The 21565-nt window shown below is 35.0% G+C and overlaps 1 protein-coding gene across 7 annotated transcripts in view; it reads left to right on the top strand.

Annotated features, from left to right (window-relative positions):
- Positions 1 to 21565, top strand: part of MON2 (MON2 homolog, regulator of endosome-to-Golgi trafficking) — a 73150-nt gene that overhangs the window by 3514 nt on the left and 48071 nt on the right. For all 7 annotated transcript variants that reach the window (XR_007905925.1, XR_007905924.1, XR_007905926.1 and 4 more), the window contains exons 2-10: positions 9300 to 9363; positions 13857 to 13984; positions 14793 to 14924; positions 16518 to 16647; positions 17190 to 17287; positions 17927 to 18052; positions 18791 to 18985; positions 19722 to 19846; positions 20216 to 20355. Coding sequence is in view for 3 of the 7 variants with exons in the window: in XM_051795734.1 (XP_051651694.1) it covers positions 9300 to 9363; positions 13857 to 13984; positions 14793 to 14924; positions 16518 to 16647; positions 17190 to 17287; positions 17927 to 18052; positions 18791 to 18985; positions 19722 to 19846; positions 20216 to 20355 (1138 nt within the window). In the remaining 4 variants the exon portion in view is untranslated. The remainder of the gene's footprint in view (positions 1 to 9299; positions 9364 to 13856; positions 13985 to 14792; positions 14925 to 16517; positions 16648 to 17189; positions 17288 to 17926; positions 18053 to 18790; positions 18986 to 19721; positions 19847 to 20215; positions 20356 to 21565) is intronic.

Below are 21565 nucleotides of genomic sequence, written 5' to 3'. Positions count from 1 at the left end.
GCTGCAGAAAAAATCTGTAGGCTTGTTGCTGACGATGTTTAGGGATTAACTAGTGCAACAGACTTATTTTTCTTAAGGGTATGGGGAATACCAGTTACTGTTGCACTTCAGACACATCTGTTTGTTACTAGGTGGTTTTTCTTTTTGATACTTCCTCAGATCAGCACCAACTACAGAAGTATAGTAGGCATGAAAGCTATACACTATGACCAAGAGGTAATTTGATGGTTGTGTCTGTGATATGCCAAGCCTGCTTACACCGGCAGACATACAAATAACCACATTGCTGAAAAATGTGTTTGTATTTTCACAATGTATTTTTGTTGCCCAGTTAGAAAAATAGAGACTGTGGATGGGATAGAAGCTCTCAGGGCAAATGTAAATTAAACAGTATCTTTTGGAGCTTGAAATTACAGAGCATGAAACAGTCTTTGGTACAGGCATCAGTTGTGTTCATGTTATTTTAAGTAATCTGGCATTTCTCCTAGAAAACAATACTACTTGGTCATTATTTTGTTGTTTTTAATACAGTGGGTTCTCAGATTTGCTTTGTACTATAAAGTGTTGTAGTGCTGCTAACGCTGCCCCAAATTGCATGCAGCCTGAAAAGAGCTTTATAAAGTATTTTAACCTGCTAGTGTTTGGAGTTTTGATCTCCTGTGCTGTGCTTGTGGGAAGCTGGTGGTGCTCTCTTTAGTGAACTGGTGTAAGAATTTTGTCTTATCACAAAATTGAAAATAGTTTAGTGTGCTAAATAGGTTGCCTGCTTTTTCTTATTACAGAATGGGAATATTGTTCGGTAAGCTACATCTGACTGCATAAAAAACCAGATAATTTGACTGCATAAAAAAACCTTAGAAATACTAGGGGAAAATATTTATAATTAATAGAAATAATAGAGTTAAAAGGGAAATAAGTTCCTCCCGAAAGTTCCTTGCAGCGTGAATTCCAATTGTATGTAACTGTTGTTTACACAGATCCAGTCAAGCTGTCTCAGCTTTCTAGTAGGCTTGTAGTCTTTATGTTGACTCAGGTTTTTTCTTGACTTTTAAATAGCAGTAAAAGCAAAATGAGTTTAAAAAAATACACAAAAAAATTAACTCTTACACAGTTACAGGTGAACTTGTGCTGGTAGGAGAGGAGAAGGGAAAGGGCAGGTGGGATTGGAGCAGGCAAGGACCGCATCCTCCCTTGGCAGGATCATCTTGGCCTGGGACAGGGCATGCCCTCTGCTTGGCAGTTGTGTCATTGATTGCAGGTGCCTGTATATTTTAGGATGTTTGTTGCTGTGGTGATTTGGAATAGTAGGGTTGGAAAAGAAGTAGTATTCTACTTGCTTCCACGTGGAAAAGCAGCACAGAATTAAGTTTGAATACTTCAGTCAGTTGAAATGCTCCCTTGATATTCCTGGAAGAAAGCTTTTAATAGCCTCACTGTGCTGGTTTTTTACCAGATCTTTGTTTGAAACAGCAGCATTGCTTTTGTTTAGCTATTTATTGAGTTGTGTGTGCCCTTGGCATACAGACATATTTTTGAAACTGTATAGTGATTTGCTGTATCTAGGAAAAATAATAGAATCCAATGTTGCAATCTTATTTTTTCTTCTTTTATGAGAACTCTACTTGCAGGCAAGTAGCCTTAGTTCTTAAGGTAAAAGTTAAAAAGTTTGGGTTTGAACGACTTCTGGACAAAGCAGACTTTAAATTACATAATTACAGTAGAAGTGGTGTGGACTAGCTAAGGCAAGAGATAGGATTTACCCTTTCTGAGAGTCTGTGTGTTGTTTTGTGTTGTGTTGTCTGAAGACAGGCATTATTCATACATTTCTTCCTTTGGAGTCCTGTCTTATTTGTATTGAGTCATGTACATAACAGTGTAATCCCCTGTGTTAAATCATTCTTGTTTAGGAATGATATGCCAATCCTGAACACATTTTAGAGTTAATGACAAATAGTTGTGAAGCTTGTCCTTTTTAGGGAATCTTTGATGTCATTGAGTAGCTGTATGAAACTAAACATGAGGATGTATTGCAAAAGTTAAACATACATTAAAAAGAGACTCATCAGTTAATTTTGCTTATAATGTCAAAGTGGTTGTTAGGTTTCATAATGCAACTGGAAGGAACGGTTAAAAATGTGTGAATATTATATGTGTGTTCTGTAACAGTAATAATATTTCAGAAATTCTGTTGAACTTAGTGCAGTGCACAAATTGGAGAAGGCTAAGAAAGAAAATGACATGCTGAAATGCTTTGTGATTTGGACGTCTGAGTCACTTGATGTACTGCTGTCGTTGAATGGTTTCTGAGTGCTGTGTTCATGCCCTCTAGTGGTAAAAGGATGAGCCAAATGAACCTAACAAAGAACAAGCCTTTGTACATAGACCATTTTCTGTAGGAGTAACCAAGTTTTTGGGTTTTCTGCTTAATTTTTTTAATAAAATGGATTAAATAATTCTGACACTATAGCCTACAGGGAACTTAACCTACTCTGAACTTTCCAGGTTGGTTTCTTTTCAGGTCTTCACAACATTAGTTCAGAAGGATGAAATACTGTAGAGTTTTTTATTTGCTTTTAATGGGTATTCACTTAACTTATGTTTTAAAGGTTCTTTTGAAATAGAGAAACTATGCTCTGTAAAATGCATATTGTCATACTTATACAGCTTACACTCAAGCATGTGTTTTGTGCATGTGACTGGAGATTACTCTGTAGCATTCTTGAGTTGCCAGCCTAAAGCTGAGCTGGTAACCTGAAATGGCTGATTGCTAATATTTCCTTCAGTTCCTATTACAATTCCTGATCTTTACCACTTGCTGTGTCTGCCGACTTCGTGTTTGGAATCCATTAATTTTACAGTGTTTTTTATTCAATATTGATCTGCATACCATAGTATTTTTTCAAAATTATGTTTTTAAAAGTGATCTCTTACATTTCTAGGGGACCATCATCTATTCAAATGCATTCTAAGCTTCATGTGATCGTTTTAGTGTTTGAGAAGAAATGTCATATGTTCAGAAGGGATTCACATCATGCACACAGACCAAATTTCTCCGTTATGTAATGCCTTGCAATTTAATGAATAAAGAAAATGATTAAAAGTTCCACTACCTCAGTCTGTCTGTACACTTTCCAAGGAACACATTTCAGTGCAGGATTAAGGTGACTAATGTCACATGTCTAAGCTCCCTTCATTGATTGTGCAGGCTTGGTTTGTTATGGAAGTACTGTCAGTAGATCCAAATAACTATTCAGGGCATCATGTAGCCAGGGAATTGATTCCCTCTATCACCTAGACATTAGGTGTTTTACATTGCCACTTGAAGTGCAATAATGTTTCTTCCTTGGCTTCCAGCATCTGGCCTAGGAGAGCATGGGTCTTCTGGTGTCTGCGTGTAGTTGTCTTGGATACAGAGGCCTAAGCTTAGACCTCTGAATTGAGCCCCTACTAGCAGGTCAGCTGAATTAGCTTAAGGAGAGGCTTTAAGAATTAAGGAGCATTCAGTAGAGACAATCTCCATTGTAATGGGAGTCTAAATATTTAAATTTGTGCATCTTAATACCTGATTTAATCCCCATCTACCTCCCATGGCTTCTTGAAGATCATACAGGAAACTGTAGCAGAAGTTGGGAATTCTTGGTGACTCCAGTTCTCAACTGGTGCCCAGACTGTCAACTGTTTCTCTTTACCAAGTGCCCAGCAAATGGGTCTTGCTGTCTCTGACTGGGTGACTCTAAATGTAGTACTTGTGGCAAAGCCTCAAAAGTTCCCTGGTCCCATCTGTTGTGATCAACAAGCTGAAGGCAAAATTAGTTTGAACTTCAAGTATACATCTCCTAAAGCTCTGAAACAGGCTGTTGTTTTATTTTTAGTGTAGAATGATGATTGTTGTGTCAAAAGTATGTCATTAAAATTCAAGTGCAAGTGTTCTATTTCATTGATTGAAAATCAGTTGTGTGGTGCTTGAGTGGATCACTCAGAAATCTGATAACTGTAGACATGGTCTGTCTCAGGATATCCATACATATATATCTACTACATATATCTAAAATATATTGTATATATTAATATTATATTAAAAATATATGTATAATTTATATAGAATATAATACAAAATATGGGGTACATCCTTATTCTGTCTGTCTGTGGAAGAGAGAAGTATAACTAGAGAGAAGTATAACTTAAGAATTTGTTGCTAAGTGGCTGTGTTTCTTCTCTATCAAGTCATGGTTAGCTTTTTCGTCTTTCTGTCTACATTAGTGCTGTTCAGTAATGAGTTGTTTTATGTTATTTTAATTATGTTAATTTGTTATGCATTCTGATTTCTTCTGTTAATTTATATGTGATGGTTTTTCCAGCTGAGGTGTAGCATTTTGATTATGCAATGAAAACTTGTAATATAAAATATTTGTATTTAATTATCTTTATGTTCACGTCAAGTGAGGTAGCTCCAGAGGCAACAGCTCTGAAGCCCTTTAGATAACACTGGCACCTTTCCTGGCATTATTGGTGGTTAACCTTCAGGATTCTGAATTGGCTGCTGGTACTCCAGACTGACAATTTTGGAAGATCAGTGGGCCAGAGGAGTGGTCACTTCTGTCAAGTGAAAGAGCACTCTAAATATGAGAGCAACTAATACAGTTGTACTAAAGCTGGAAGTTAACAAGGTTGTGTGTTTTTAAAAAATAAAAACCACAAATTGCAGTATTGTAAATCTTCAATTGGAGAAGAAAGTGTGTAATAGAATCAGTTAATGCTTTCATTTTTTTCTATATGATAATTTTTCTAATATAATGATAATAAATCATTCACTATAATAAACCTCTGTGAATGCACGGCAATGTCAGATCAAAACTGGCAGTTCACCAGTTTAAATCACAGGTAGAATGAGCATATAGAAGAAAGGAGAGTCAGAGCAGGGATCGTACTCGTGGGGAGGAAGATAAAAATACAGAAGGCAACTACAGTAATTTTTCAAACAAATGTGGTATACTTGAGTGCTTTCATGAGACTGGTTTAGTGAGAAGCTTTTTGTGAGTGTGTCCATTTCCAAATAATAGTTTAGCAGTACAGTAATGGTCCAGAATGTGCTTTTGCAAAGCAAGCCAGAATAACAATGAAGTGAAACTGTACTTTAGACCAGATGATCTAAAGTACAGTTAGATCTAAACTATTGGATATAGGGTTAGTGTTCTAGTTGGAAAGGCAGATAATGATGGATAGAAAAAAATTCTCTTTTTATTTCATGTAATAGTTATGAAATGACCATAGATAATATATATTACTCTCATCTAGTCTTAGTAAAAGATTGGCAAACAGTTTAATGTAAGTACCAAAGCAAACCATCGTTCCTGAATGCTTTTCTTTTTAGAATAGAGAAATCAATAGCTTGTGTAGTAAGAACTGCAAACCTTACAGCAATTTTAGTGTCTCTGGAGATCTTCTTCAATTTGCTCTAATGTACAACCAAAACACAAATGATCATTCAAAAGCACTAGCAGTGGAAATTCTTGATTTTATTAACTTTCAGTAACAGTGCTGTCAAATTTAGAAGTTCATGCAAAAATATCTTTAACATTAGATCAGTTCTTAGTAGAAATTAGCACATGGTTGTTGCATTAAATATCTTCATGGTAATATTTTTTTTGGTTAACAAAATAAAAAAAGTGCTGACTTTTTTCACTTTAGATTCAAATTTTGTGTCATTGTTCCTTTAGAAAAACTTGTTAACTATGTTATGATTTTTCAGTGAAGGAAGGGTAGCTCTTTCATATTCACCCCAGGATAAGGGCAAATCCATAGGAATTACTGTGGAGCAACTGATGTACTGCCAGATCGCATCCCATGTGATCCCTCTGGTACCTTGCTTGCCTGTACATATGCATTGCAAGATGTCTTGCCCTGGGAGAGTTAAATGTTCAAGCATACGCTGTGCCATTATTCCTCATGCTGCCAGGACAAGTCTCATTCTTGGGCTGCCAGGTAACATCATTATGATCATGGAGTTAGCTACAGTGATACCTTTTGATAATGCAGACTGCCCACTGCAGTTGGGTTTGAGAACTCCCACAGTGTCTCCAGAAGACAGATTTGAAGAATTGGTGCCTTTCAAATGCACTTATCACTCTGCTCCTGGTATAATCAGCAAATATTTGGTAAATTCCAAGGAAGGAGAAAGATGATGAGGCAAGTGTTTGAGCCCAGAGGGTCCTGTTGAATTTTGCTGTGAGATTATTGGCTGTTTGATTAAAACCAAATCTAAGTACCAGAAGATAAGGACTTGAATATGTGCTTTCGCAGAGAGTCAATTTCTGTTCTTCATCAATGTTTCCCTCCCCAAACTGGACGCTTAAGCTGCTTCAGCAGAAACATGAACCAAAAGTCAATAAAGGGAAGTGTGTGTTTGAGGCATTTTATATACGTTCATTTCACAGTTATTAAAGCAGCAGAATAGGAAATCTAGTTGACTGAAGGTTTTAGGTACACTCAAGCTTTGTTTTATTACAGGAATTACATGTATTTGCCTCTTTTAAAGATAAAGGACAACTGCCTTGCTCATCAGACCACTATTAATTGCAGTGCTAAGGGAAACTGATAATATTACATCTAAAAGTGGTGACTGCTTTAAAAACATGGTACCTTATATTAATGTGAATGTAAATATCATATTTATCATATTATCATAATTGTACCCATAAATACCCAATATGATGCTGGTTCTCATGTTTTATAAGATCTTTTTCTAATGGGGCAGTGTCCTGCAGAGTGCTATAGTATTTGATGTAAATTTGTAAGCTTAAAATCTCTTATATATGTTTTAATTTGCCAGTTAAATTAATGCAATCCAAACACACTTTTACATTCATGTATACAGAATAGACAGATGACTGTGTGTATGGTCTCATTTTTTCTGTTGGTTAATTGTGATCAACTGAGGTAATTTTTTTGTGTTAATGTGTTGTCTCTTTACATATACAGTGGCGTATGTATGTTATTTTTCTTTTGTAGGATGTGTGCCGTGTAATTAGCTTTTAACTGTAAACATTTTTATTTGGGATTCTGAATAGAAACCATAGCATAATGCAGATAATCATAGAACTTCCTGTATCTCATGGAGAAAAATTATTTAATTCAGAGAGGTAGTAAAAAGTCTAATGACTGCTGTTTTGTTTGACCTTATTTTTTTAAAAAAAATATACTCTCTTATATAAAGCAAGCATGGAAACAACTGAAAGACATATTGGAAATAATTTTTTCCTTTTTTGTGCCAAGTGCATGGTATTCGTGGTTGCCACTCATATGAGCAGGCTTAATCGTTCTTTGAATTAGAATGATTCAGCTTGTCACTCCTGGCAAGAAAGAAATCAATTGCCAGTAGATGTGATGAGTTTTAGTTTGAAGGTAGTTGAAGTTGGACATATTTTACTACAGGACTTCTCTCGCATTGCCCACCCGCGACCCTCCAGGCAGGACTGCCCTGTCCACCCTCCTACCCACCCGGGGTCCCCATGGCCCACTGGACCCCCTCCCACTCCCCCCAGTTGGACTGGAAAGGCACACACTTCCCAAATCTTTGTATGCAAAGCCTAGCCATGATGTTTGAGTTGAAGTTGGACTGTGACAAATCCTTCATCTTAATTAATAGGAATGATTAAGATGTTGTGACAAACCCCTGCCAGTTAGCTGACAATTTATAAATGAACCGGAATAGAGATTGACTTAAAACTCAAGAACTTCAACACATTAAGTTAATGTAATTAAAATAGATGAGAGCTATGTTTGACACTCCTCATCTCCTCATTTTAATTATGCAAAATATATATGTGTATCTTGTTTTGTGCTCATTTGAGCATGTTGTATGTTAACCAAACACTTTGGATAATATTGTCTTTGGTTTTGAAGTAGAAGCACTGTGTTCAGGAAAACTTAAATAACTCTCCAGAATTTCTTTCTCTCTTAAATGATATTAAGGCAGTGTTTAGTCTTTCTATGTTGTTTTGGGAAATTAAAAAAAAAAAAAGTTGAAAATTTCAGCTCCACATTTCTCATTTAGCTATTTTGAGAAATATGTATATCAACTCAATTAAAATATTTGACTACAAATTTATGCAGTCACCTTAACCTGACTTTCTGGGAGATCTTGTTGGAAAAGTGTTTTGATGGAGAGAGAATATTAATACTTGGTAGAACTGTCACTTTCATATTTCTACTACCACAGCTTGTCTGCTTCTCTAATCTGTTTTATGTAGTGACAGCGCACATCTTTAAATCAGAGGAAAAATAGAAATATTTAGTGTGGAAAGTGCGCAGGAATACGAAGTTGAAATAAAAGGGGAAGTGTTCTTTCAAATTTGGCAGAACAGTATTTTCCAGCAATTTGCATCCTATCGTTTGGGAAAACCTATTGCATTTATTTTCATTTATTTAATTGTTTCCAGGGACTTGTAGTGTGTTAACAGAATTAAAAAAATGGCACCATGTATAATGCATTTTTGTGTTTTGTACACAAAACTTGTCAGAAATCATAGTTTTGAAATGCAAAGCCTCAATGTTATATTTTTAGTTTGGCCTGATTTCATTAGAGAACATGACTTCAGTGACTTATGTGGGGAAGTGTTTGCAGATAATTGAAGAGAGCACTGCCGTTCCCTGGCAGCAGTGTGTGATGTCCTCGGTGGGCCTGCAGCCCTGCAGCACCTGGTTGTCATCCAGCCAGGCTGTGCCTGTGCTCCCCACCCTGCACGTGTGGGTCCCGTCCCACTGGAGATGTGCGTGAGGGAGGGGGAACACTGTGGGTCTGTCAGGTCGTACTTATGGGAAAGGGGGAGGAACTGCTGGTGTGGATTGTATGGCATGCTGGGGAGAACAGAGAGTATTGTTAGAAAGCCAGCCTCATGCTACTATCCTGGGATAATTTGTATAGTGCATTTGGGAGACAAAATCCGTGGAAAAATGGGTTTCATTTTTATACTCATAGTTTGAAACGGCACAGAGACTATTTAACAGTGTTTATGCTTACCAGTGATTTTCCTTTGCATTCATAGGACTGGAAAGTAACACAAGGAGAATCATGATTTATAAAAATTCTGAATATAACCCTTCCCGTGGAATTCTGGAAAGGAATTCCAGCAGCTACAAAGATTTCACTTCTACATTAGCTCTGCTTACTGAAAGCACTACAAAAACATTTTTTGCTCTGAGACAATACCTTTTTATTTCTCTGCAGTATTCTTATTTCTTTGCAGATATTGATGTATGACATATAATGCATCTAAACTACTTATTTTCTTCTCTTCCAGGCTGCTGAATCAGGAATAATAAAAGTGAAAACAATAGCTGCACGCAACACTGATATTTTGGCAGGTAATTATTTGCAGTACAATGGGGAAAAATAAAGCAGAGTTACAGATCAAAATGTTAAAAAGATGTCTCGGATATGTCTGGTAATACTACATGTCTTTTTAGTATGTGCTATATCAGTGATGCTTTAGTTTTGAGCTCCTAGCAAAAAATCCTAGCATAAAAGTTTTTTAATACTACTTCTGTTTCATGTTCATGCTATACTGTTGCTGAGGAAGGGCTCCATTTTCAGTTGATGCTCTACAAAATTAATCATCCACTTAGAAAAATAACATGAAATATTTAGACCCCACATTCTCAGTGTTTTAGTCACTGTCTTTGTTCACCACAACTGTTGTTGAGTGCTCTGTGTGGAGTTCTGCAGTGTGATCCTCATCTGTGTATTTAATATGAGAGTCCAGCCTTTGGGGACTTGTAACTGGCAGGCAAAAATCCATCTTAGACTGAGACAAGGTCATTCAATTTAAGATGTACCAATGCCTTGAGGGACAGGAGATATCTTGTGAGTTGCAGCTTTGTAAGTGCTTAAAACACAAACTCTGTCTTAAGCTTTATGAAATAGTACGTAAATAGATGACTTCTTGGCAATTGCTGGTAAAGTCTTCGGCCAGATTTGAATGTCCCTGCATTAATACTTGAGTGCTTTACCCCAGCTGTAGTCAAAATCCTTGAAATGCTAGATTATTTGGAAGGTCCAATGATACAGGTCTAAAATCATATCTTGTTTTGATGTATGTAAATTAAATATTGTTAAGGAGGCATTTTCTAGAATTATTTGAAGCAACAGTCCCACTCCTCAGTGTTTCACTTTAATGCCTCTTTTTTATTTGTTTATTTTCTTTGTTTTTTCTGCTGTCATGAATGCTGACATAAGTGGGAAAACTATGCCAGGTAATGTCAGCTATATCAAAATACACAAATGAACAAGGGAAAGCTCTAGTTAGCCATTTGGGAAGCTTCACAGTCAACATTCTTTGGCATATTAATGTGTAAAGAAGCTGGTATTTTAGAAAGCTGGTTTGTAATCCTGCAAAATTTTCTGGTTTTTAATCTTCATTTCAAAATGGAGAGACATGAAAGATCATTGAATTTATGCATAGGTAGGCAGTCTTTACTCTTATCTTTTTGAGGGAACACTTCCTGGTAGTTGGTCAAATTTTTAAAATACTTTTCCTTTGGAAAGTTTAAACAAGAATGTACTCAGTTTTTGTGTTTGGTTTTTTTTTTTTGTTAATCAAAAAAACTGCACGGATTTGTTTTTATGAGGTTAGGAAAACCTGCAGGTCCTAAAAGTTATTTTGATTAGTTAATCTTTGCTAATAGGATAATAACTGTTCCCCTCTGTTCTGCAGTTTCATACTGAGAAAGTGTACTTTGCCTGCATGTTGTCCTAACATTCCACAGTTTAGACATAATGTTATTACACAGTCTTAATTCTTAATGGACTCTTGTATTTTTTGAAGTATCAGTTGTAACCTAATCTTGTAGATAAGTTAATGCCAAGATATTGTCTCCTATCTGCTCTTTAAAACTTTTTGAAGGAAGATAGTATGTATACTTTGTAATACTATGTAGTACTATGTATACTTAGTAATAATAAAGCTGCAAAATGCTACTGTAACTGTGAAGTCTAGTGAGGTGGATACTTTTTGACTGCTAGATGATTTAGGAACATCTACTAGAATTTCTACTAATACAAATAAATATTTTGATTAGGATAATATTTTTTTAATATTTTGGTCTACGTAAACTGTCATTTCAACTTTAGCAGATTGTTTTGAATAAGCTGATCCAATACCTTCTTGAAGCATTGCATTGTGTAGGATTATTATTTTTAGGAAAATAGATGCAGTCTTAAAATTGTTATTAGAATCTTAGAAAACATTATTATTTCTGGTGAGATGTGTTTAACCTGCCAGAACTCCAATGTCCTTAAACTAACTTCTTTCTGTCTCTTGAAAAAGTTGAGCAGTTTCAAAGTGTTCATTCTTGGCAATCTGTGCATGCTTTATAATTTATTTATGAGGATTTGAGTAATTCTAAAGGAGGAGAAATCTTGTGCTTTAATTCACAGGAGATAAATGTGAGAAATTATTTCCACATGGCTTTCAGAAGTGCAAAAACTTCAGTTTTAGAAGTTTTTCTAGAAAATCAGAATTATAATGTTACTGAGGGAATGAAAGAATTTTACTTTCCCAAAACTTCTTTTTTATTATGGTTCAGTAAGATAGATTTCTTTTTGAAAATATTCTACCATAAATTGGTAGCCAAACGAAGGCAGACCTGGCTACAATAACATTTTTGTGTATTTTAAGACTGAAGCTAATACAGTCACAGAATCACATGATCACAGAATATTCTGAGTTGGAAGGGACCCACCAAGATCATCAAAGTCCAACTCTTGTCCCTGCACAGGACAGCCACAAGAACTACAGCATGTGCCTGGTTGGCACCAAATCAGATTGACACCAAACCAGATCTACAAAACATTATTTTTTTTATCTTCATAAAGTAAAAATAATAGTATAGATTCTGTTGTGAGATTATTGTTTTTAATAGATTAGAAAAAATACTGTAAAAGGCTTAAATTTTTCTTTGGCTTGTTATTTATTAGCTCATGCAATTTTTGCTCTTCAGAACTATATTTTGAGTCTCATGTTAAGAATAAGTGTTTTGTGGTATCTTTTGAAAAATTTTGCTTGCATTTTTTTGCTTGATGGTTAGAATTTAGTGGGAGTTCTGAAATTTGTATGAGTGAAGTAGCATTTGTGCCTATGTTAGTGAGCTACCTAGGCTCTGTTAGCTTTGTATTGTAGGTGTTCATAGACTATAAAAGGAACTTAGACATCTAGCTCACATGTAGACACTGACAATTAATTAGATGCCTAAATTACATGTCTTGGGAAAAAACTTCTGTGTTGTTGTTTGTGTTTTTTTTTTTTTAATTTGAATATCATGGAGCATTATAAAAGAATGGTATTGGAAGATAAGGTTTATATTGTGTATTTTAAAAACAGGTTTACTTGTTTCATAGTTAAGTTACAAAACCTGTTGAAATCAAAGCAGATTGTTAAAAAGACAGTGAACCTATTTGTTCATTCACATTTACACTGACATTGTCATTGTTTTTGATTAGACATTTGGTGCAAGGTCAGCCGCTGTCAACTTGACACAGAGCCTTACTGGCTCTGAAGAGGCTGATGAAACTGGACTGTATATATGTTGGTATCACCCTGTAAGAACTATCTTATAGATAGTTGGCATCTATAATTTATACTAGCCAACTCTTTTCATAGAAACTGCTGAATCATGTTATTTCATGTTTCAGCTGAAAATTATCACTAAAGTATATTTTTGTAGCTTTTACCTTGATGTTTCTTTTTTTTCCAAATTGGTTGCAGTGATACTTAATATCATACTTAATAGTATAGATCATGTTTGCATTTTTATGTGAGAATGTATTTTCTGTTTGTTTGTGGTAAGTTTTGTGCTCGGAAAAATGTGTGGAACTTTTCATGAACACATTTCTTCTATTACACATAGACTGAAACAGTGTATGGCATTCAGTGTACGAATACACATTGAACTTTCAACTGTGTGGAAATTTTTAGTGTTTGAAATGGTGAAGAGCGGAAAAAATCTTAAAAGTTTGCATGAATCAACAACCACATCTGTAAATGGAAAACCACTCATCAGTCAGTCATGCTTTCCTTTCATATTTTTAATATTTTTCATGTTTTAATATTTTTTAATTTTATGAAGTTTATATCAGATTTATCAAATTACTTTTATGGGGAAAAACTTTTTAAAATTTCAGTGTGGAATGTTGTATTCATTATGAAGCTTTTTCTCCTTAACAAAAAAAAGGTGTGGAGGGAGAAAAGTTCATGAAACTGATGCTTTCTCCTGGCAAAACTTCATTTTAAGAAGCTACCCTTTGTCACTAAAACACTATTTGACAAATTCGCAGCCAGGTGAATGTAGGCAGGATACAAAGAGTCCAGTCTCTTTCTCCTCCTGTTTTGTCAATGGCAGTTCAAACTTCTCCTTTGTGCTTTGGTATGTCGCTCTGTGCCACCCTGTTGCTTTTGCATTAGGTGCTGAGGTGAAGCAGAGCAGAAGGAGAATGCTACCAACCTACCAGCCTAGGACTGGACCCTGCTGCAAGGCTTGAGAAAGCTCTGGGGTTGGCAGAACCTTACACCTTGCTAACCAAAGGGACTCTTTAAGTGGATGTTTTGAATTTGGAAAGAGGAAGTCACTTGAGTGTGTAAGAGAGAAGTTGCTTGGGATTTGAACCTCAGCCAGGGTAATTGTGAAAGTGAACTGTGTCAGCCCAGTGTCTGTGTTCACTTGGCTTTTCCCTGTGGTGCAAATGTAAATCCCAAATTTCCAAGACCGGAGATTGCTTTTTATTAATAGGTGTGGTTAACAAATTTTACGTTGTATTCTTCAAAGTATTAAACATTGACTGCTTTTAAATCTCTTTTTGAAAGCATTGAAAGAGAACAGCTCAGAAGTAGTTCAGCCTTTTCTCATGGGTTGTGGGACAAAGGAACCAAAGATCACTCAGTTGTGTCTAGCAGCCATACAGAGGCTCATGTCCCATGAAGTTGTTTCAGAGGTAAGATCAGTCTTTATATAAAAAAATATTTCAGGGTGGCAAATACAGGCCTCAAACTGAATGTGAATGGATTGTTTTAGGAGGCTGTTTGTATTATAATCAACATAGTCTGCAAGATATTTTACTCATATCTGTTTTTTAAGTAATTTAAGAGAAAACCTTTTAGAACATTAAAAAAAAACCTAAGGAAACATTAGTAACTTCTAGAAAGAAATTAATGAAAATTGAAACCAGATCATTTAGTTTGCATTCTTACACTGCAGGAACTGAAGATGTAATGAACCTTGTGCGTGTACAAAATGTACTCTGTGCAATAACATTATCATGTTTTTGTTACATTTTACTTTTAAAAATAAGGTTAAATGGTTGCACATTTTCTGTAGCTGTAAATGTAATGATATATTATGATAGTGTATACATAGCATGTTAAGAAGCTGGTGAAAATAATGCAGTTAAAATATATCTTCAGTTGTGCTTGTGTATTGTAAAGTTACACTGGTTTTTCTCTGATGTGAATGAATACTGAGGGTAAAATATCTTTTTACTGTGTCTGCTGTATTTCCAAGTAGAAAATGTAGTACACACTTTGGACTACACATTAAGAGATTTCTGCTGTCAGTTTTTTAAAAATACTTTGGGAAACTTGTGACAAAATGGCTTTATATTCTCAGTGCAGTGCTATGGTACAGAGAATCAGGAACATTCCGTTATGATGTGTCTTTATGACAGTGATATTCTTAACTATCTACACATAATATACTAGTATGTAAACACTTTTAATTGTTGGAAAAAAATTATTTCTTTGTAGGCTGCAGCAGGAAACATTATTAATATGCTTTGGCAATTGATGGAGAATAGCCTTGAAGAACTTAAATTGCTCCAGACAGTTCTTGTACTTTTAACAACCAACACTGTTGTGCATGATGAAGCACTGTCCAAGGTAAGAATTTGTTAGTGCCAACTATAGTACTTAAAACACCCAAGAGGAAAAATGGGGAAACTTTACATAGGTGGTGTATGAAAATAGTGGAAAAGGGGGCTTTCTTGATTCTGTTGTGTCTCTATTGTCTTTATGACTAGACTCTGAAAACAGGATTTCTTTTAGCTTCTTTTTCAGTCTGTTTTGTAATTCCTTCACAATACTACATTTCTGACTTAATGGGGATTTGAAATAAAAACACTGAGCTAATGCTAATTCTCATCTGCTATATTTGTTGTATGTTTTTGAACTGAAATCAGAGTGCATAACACAGTGTAAGCTCTCACTAATAAAGCAAATGTTAAAAGAAGCTGCCCTTCACCCTGCCTTAAATCTCTTTTGAAAGCAGTCCAGTTATTGCTCTTTCAGTCATAACTGAAATAACTTTACTGCATAATTTTAAATGAGAACCATTTTGGATATTATATTTTAACTAAAACAAAAAAATAAGGATTCCAGTCCATTTTAATTTAAATTATAAGATACTTTTCTTTGAAGAAGCAACATTGTTTACTCATATGTGAATTGTGAAACTCTGTTTAAGGTAAGTTCCTCTTCTAGATTATGTTCTAGAAAATTAGTTTGAGCCAGACATGTATCACATATTCATGTTTTAGCTTGACTGATTTAAATTAAGAAAATTACTGGTAAACCATCTTGAAAAACCCCTTAATACAGGCACTGCTGTTAGATTAACATAGAGAATCATGCAGTGTCTCGTGAAAGTGCGGAAGTATGTGATTGTGTGGTAAGATTTCAAACTGACGTGTGAATACCATCTGAGCACAGTCCACAAATAATGTACGGGAAAAAGAAACGAAAGAAAATTCTAATTCTTGTATGGCTTAGAGCATGTAGTGCTATGGCCAGGTGTGGTTGAGATTCTTGCAAGTGCAAGAACACAGAATAAAGACAGAAGAACAAGAAATACAGATTTCACTACACATGGAGATGTTAATTTTCAAAATTAATTATAAAATATGTAAGTATTAAACTGTGAGTTAGAGATAGTAATGAAATCCAATGGGAGGCAGAACTGAGGTCACTGCCAGCACAGTGACACGGTAAAACGTGTGACTCAGAGAGGAATAATAGCGGTCAGGGCAACATGATTGTGAAAGTATTGTGATTTAGCATAGGAGATGAATGGCGTTTTAGTTTGGAGTTGACTGACCTTTCTATGATTAACCTTATAATTCTAATGTCCTTTTGACATTATTATTCATACAAGTTGACTACGTGATTACTGTGTGTGATGGAAGTCATAATTGGTGTGATGACTGTACTTTTATTGACACATGGTAATGTCTTTAGTTAATACCACTTTTAGATTACCTCTGGGGAGAATTACTAAACAGTTTTTTGGCTAGAGTAATCTGTAGAACTTACTCTGGTTCTTCAAATTTAACATTATTAAAATTATCTTTTTTTAGGCAACCTTTTGACAAACTGTAGTGGAAAGCATTCCTCAGTCAATCAACCGTCTTGACTCTTAGCTAAAAGATTAAATATATTCTTGTAAGGTGATTTTTTTTCCTTTTTTTTTCCTTTCAGGCAATTGTACTTTGCTTTCGATTGCACTTCACAAAAGATAATATCACAAATAACACCGCGGCAGCTACAGTGCGGCAGGTGGTTACTGTTGTATTTGAGAGAGTGGTTGCTGAAGATGAACGATATAAAGGTGGGCATACTGCCTACTCAGCTTGCTTTTATTGACCTGTTTTTTTGATCCATCAGATGTTTCTCTTTCAGATAAAGAAGTAATAAAATGTCTATAAATGTTGTTAAAAAAAAATCACAGGCATGGTTAATTTTAACTGTCCTTTACTTGTATTTAAAGGAGATGAAGTCATCAGACATTGTGTCTGTCAAGTCAGTACAGCAATATATAAAAGTCCAGATTTTTTTTTCAAGCTGTGAGAACTGGTCTTCAAGTTAGTACTGTGAAGAGATTTGAGGTGAGGGTGTCATTTAAGATGAAGGTACCTTAGATTGCTGAGTGAAATACATGGCAGTAGTAGTTTTGAAGAGAACATTTATTGGAAAGAAGTGCTTGGTATTGATCTCTAGTAGCCAATCTGTGTTCATTTCCATAGACATGATAAGTTGGAGAAGAATTACCTAGCCATTCTCTTTGAATCTTTTTGTAAGAACACTGATTACATACTTGATTTTCAACGGTTCCTTTGTTCACAAAACTTTGTTTTGGTTTTTTTTGGACAGATATTATTGACCAGCCAGTTGCAGTTCAAGGAAATAGTAACAGAAGATCTGTCAGTACACTGAAACCATGTGCTAAGGATGCATACATGCTTTTTCAGGTAGTTGGAAGCATATATTTATATATTTGCTGTTAAGATTTGGTGCTTCTACATCTCTAAGGAATTTCAAAAATTTGCTGTTGGCATATTGACAAGGTCCTTGACCAGAGCCTTGGGCTTTCTTATGTGTATTTACTGTAATTGGTGATGATTGGAAATCATCATAGTGGCCCTGGAAAACATTTTACTATAAATCTTAAATAATAGCTAGGCATACATGTCTGTATTAAATTCGAGATTCTTATTTATGTGAGCCAAATAGTGCTACTACAGTTCAGTCCTGTTTCTTATGCTTGGTATTGTACATTAAAGGCAAGTATATAATGAAAAGTAGTAGTTGTATTCGTCACACCAATAAAAATCTTCTTGACTTAGCAAATTCACTGGTCGTGAGATATTTTTGAGGGCAAGAATGAACAGAATTGCTACAAGGATACTAACAAAGTTTAAAATTTCTTTTAAAAGTTTTCTTTGCTTTATAATTTATGTAAAAGAAATATTTGAGGAAAAATTATTTTGAAATTGGAAAATTACTCATTACAAAAGAGGGAGAATGTGTAGATTTCGTTATTAACTCGGGAAACTTTGCTGGTACAGAATGGTACAGAGATTGTAAATGTTACTGTGTTTCTTTCTAAGGATCTTTGTCAGTTAGTTAATGCCGATGCTCCTTACTGGCTTGTGGGTATGACAGAAATGACCCGGACATTTGGCCTCGAACTTCTTGAGTCAGTCCTCAATGACTTTCCACAAGTGTTTTTACAAGTGAGTAGTTCTTGGGGGGGAAAACAGAAAGAATTGTTGACATAGGTAGTAAAATTTACACTTCATTAACTCCTCTTTAGTTTAGCATGAATACTATTGTTCAGAAGGACTTGTAGCTTTTATGTATTTTTTTTTGTAATAGGAAAGTTCTCAACTTTTTTTGACCATGTTTTTCTATTCCCAAACACTTTGTGTGCATTTTGTAGAGCACATTTTACTCTGTTTCACTTTTTGTTTTGCCATTTATATTTCCTCCAAAGATGTATTCTCTTATCTTGCCTGACTTATGACAACTCTGTAACTTTAGGTGTTATTTCTATGAAAACATTAACCTTACCCCACTTGTACAGTAAGAATCATGTCTGTAAATTGCACTTATCTACTACATGTAAATACACCATGATCCTACAGTAACATGTTTTAGCAGATAGTAGCTAAAATAAAAACTTAGATACCTAATAAGTGGTGTATTAGCAGCCTATTTCAACTTGCAAAATAGAACAGGAAGGGTACATAGTCTGAACCTGACCATTGTCATTTCACCATACTTTTCGGTAGTTTTACAATGGTGTCTGCAATTCTTCCCTTCCATTTCCTGAGTATGTAATTTATACCGAGATTTACAGGACTTTGGACTGCTCGATCTTTACAGTAAATGTAAATAAGATGCATAATCAGAGGGTTATGGATAGCAGTTAAAGAATATCTACTTATAACTTGTTCTGTTTCCTTTTTCAGCATCAGGAATTCAGTTTTCTTCTTAAAGAAAGGGTATGCCCTCTAGTTATAAAGCTCTTCTCCCCAAATATCAAATTCAGGCAAGGTTCCAGCACGTCATCTTCCCCAGCACCAGTGGAAAAACCATACTTCCCCATCTGTATGCGTTTGCTGAGAGTAGTTTCTGTTTTGATTAAACAGTTTTACAGTTTGCTGGTAAGAATATGCTAATTTTCATTATACAATTCTGTTTTCTATGTATTTGCCGGTATTGTGGTCAGTAATAGTATTGATTCGTTCTTGGGAACTGTTGACATATACTGAGGGAAGAAAAGCCTAAATATTCTTTTCCTCTTAGGTGTATTTTTTTAACATATATTCTAAATGTATGATTTTATTAAACATGGACTTGTATGAATTTCCTAGTAGATTAGCTGTTGTTTTTTCTGTACTTAACTGCCTTTCAGGTTTTGAGAACCTCTTGATCTTCTGTTGTTTGCCTGGCTTTAGATAGTGATGATTACTGTACCTTGTTAATACCTTATATGAGGCTTTTGACTTGAGTTGCTAAAGCTGTTTACAGAATGTGTGTAAAAAAACACATGTTCAGCTGTTTTTACCTCCCAAATTTTAGATATTTGTTAAAAAAGACATTTTTCTGTTTCATTTTGTTTACTGTAGCAAATGTATGACCTTTATTACAATGTCTGTGAGGAATTTAACTCTGTCAGTACAATTGCATATTGTGGTTTTAGCTTGTTAAAAGTAATACCTATAATTATTAGGTATTTTTTTGATATCATTTTGAGTAAATACATGTTCAAGGGATTTTTTAGATCCTGTACACAACTTGCTGTGATAGGACTCCTAGGATGAAAGAGAAGATTTTTTTAGAAAGTATTTTGTAGGAGCATTTTCTTTTGATTTAATTACTATAAACTATATCTTCTAGGTAACAGAATGTGAAATCTTTCTGTCATTGCTGGTTAAGTTTCTGGATGCAGACAAACCACAGTGGCTAAGAGCTGTTGCAGTAGAATCTATTCACAGGCTTTGTGTGCAACCTCAGCTATTAAGGTATTAAATATATTGAGTTTCACTTTTATATAAAGTGTTAAAAATATTTCTATTTTTCTCTAATAGCAAATGCTTCCTGAAAGGAAACTTAGATGCAATAAGCTCTTCATGATAATTCTTTTGATGCGTTATGCAGTGCTTATTATCTAGGAGGGGCTGAATTATAGTTGAGTATCCCAAACCCTCTCTATCTTACCAGTGTCAAAGGAACTTTTACCTAAAATTAAATATTAGTGTTTACCTGAATATTTGCCATTAAAATATACATTTAGTCTACAGAATGGAGTGTGTGCGTGGGTGAAGTTGCTGTTACAAATGCTTTTAGTCTGCAATTTGTCAATACTTTCTGTTTTATAAAATATTTTCTAGGTCCTTTTGTCAATCGTATGATATGAAGCAACATTCCACTAAAGTTTTCCGTGATATTGTGAATGCATTGGGGTCCTTCATCCAGTCACTATTTCTTGTACCAAGCACAGGGAACACATCAACAACACCAAACCAAACTGGTAAAGCCTTGTCCTTACTACCAGTTTATTTTTCCATCATTTTCTTGTAATAATAAATTCTGGTTTGATTCAGTACATACATCTGACATTGTACAACTCTGTGCTTCCGTGTTCATTGAGGTGAAAACCTACCTTGAGACAAAATACTGTTTTCAGGTCTGGTACAACAGGGGATTTTATCTACCTGTGTTGTGGGGAAGACATAGTCCCCCATTGGCAGAACAGTGCTGGTGCATTAGTTCCTGTTTCTACAGCGACCAAGCTCCTTGTTTCACAACTTTTCTGAGGGAAATTATGAAGAGTTGTTTCTAATTTCTAACTATAAAAAAATTTATCCAATTTCTGTCTCCTTGTGCTGGGATGTCATTTATGATTGCAGTTTAAGTAGTAAGACAGTGGGTGTTCCTGGGAGGCAGTCACTAATTCTTCTGGGTGCTCAGGGTCAAAACTGAACTGAAAAAGCCAAGAGGTAGAATGAAAAATGTGTATTTTACTCATGATCTTTGCTTTTTTTAGCTGAAAACAGACACTTAATGAAACTAAACTTGATTGTCTTTTCTTGCAACCAGGGTTTTAGCATTTCACTAGGTATATTTTTATTTTAATAAGAAATGATCCTTTTGTTAATACTTTTTCTGATGTTTATGTCCAAGTTAGGGCTCTCTTCTTCTTCTTGGGGTTCTGGAAGCAGATTCCTCAGCAGAAAACAACATAAAAATAATTTCTGATGGTGTCTTTCAGTATAAAAACCAGATAATCAAAGTGCAATTATTATCTATCGTATGTACTATTAAATTAAGAAACATGAAAGAGTTGGGTTTTAGACTTACACTTTCAGGGTTCATTCATGAAGCTGGAATTCCATGTTGGAGTTAGCAGTGATAGCATGAGGAAATTTGTGTCAGTATCTGTTGATAGAAGTTGAAAGCTGCATCTATTGCAGTTTGCATCTACTGCAGTTTTGTGTCTCTTATTATACTGCTGCAAAGTTTACCAACCACTTTGAGTTATGTGGGTATGAAAATAGTTGTATATGTCTGACTGCTCAGTGGGATCACAGAAAATGACACCAGTGTAATTGTGTGTTAAGTGGCAGCGTTTGGTTAACCATTTCTGTTTAGCAGCATGGGGTTTTTTTCAATCTGTTAAGTTTTGCTGTATTAAAATGTATGCATAAGCTTTTGTCTATTCATATTGCCTAAATTAGTAG

Source organism: Manacus candei, unplaced genomic scaffold, assembly GCF_025592945.1.
Source record: "Manacus candei isolate 608988 ecotype Guabito, Panama unplaced genomic scaffold, ASM2559294v1 h1tg000043l, whole genome shotgun sequence".
Classification (NCBI taxonomy): Eukaryota; Metazoa; Chordata; class Aves; order Passeriformes; family Pipridae; genus Manacus; species Manacus candei.
This window is presented reverse-complemented; position numbering and strand designations above follow the sequence as displayed.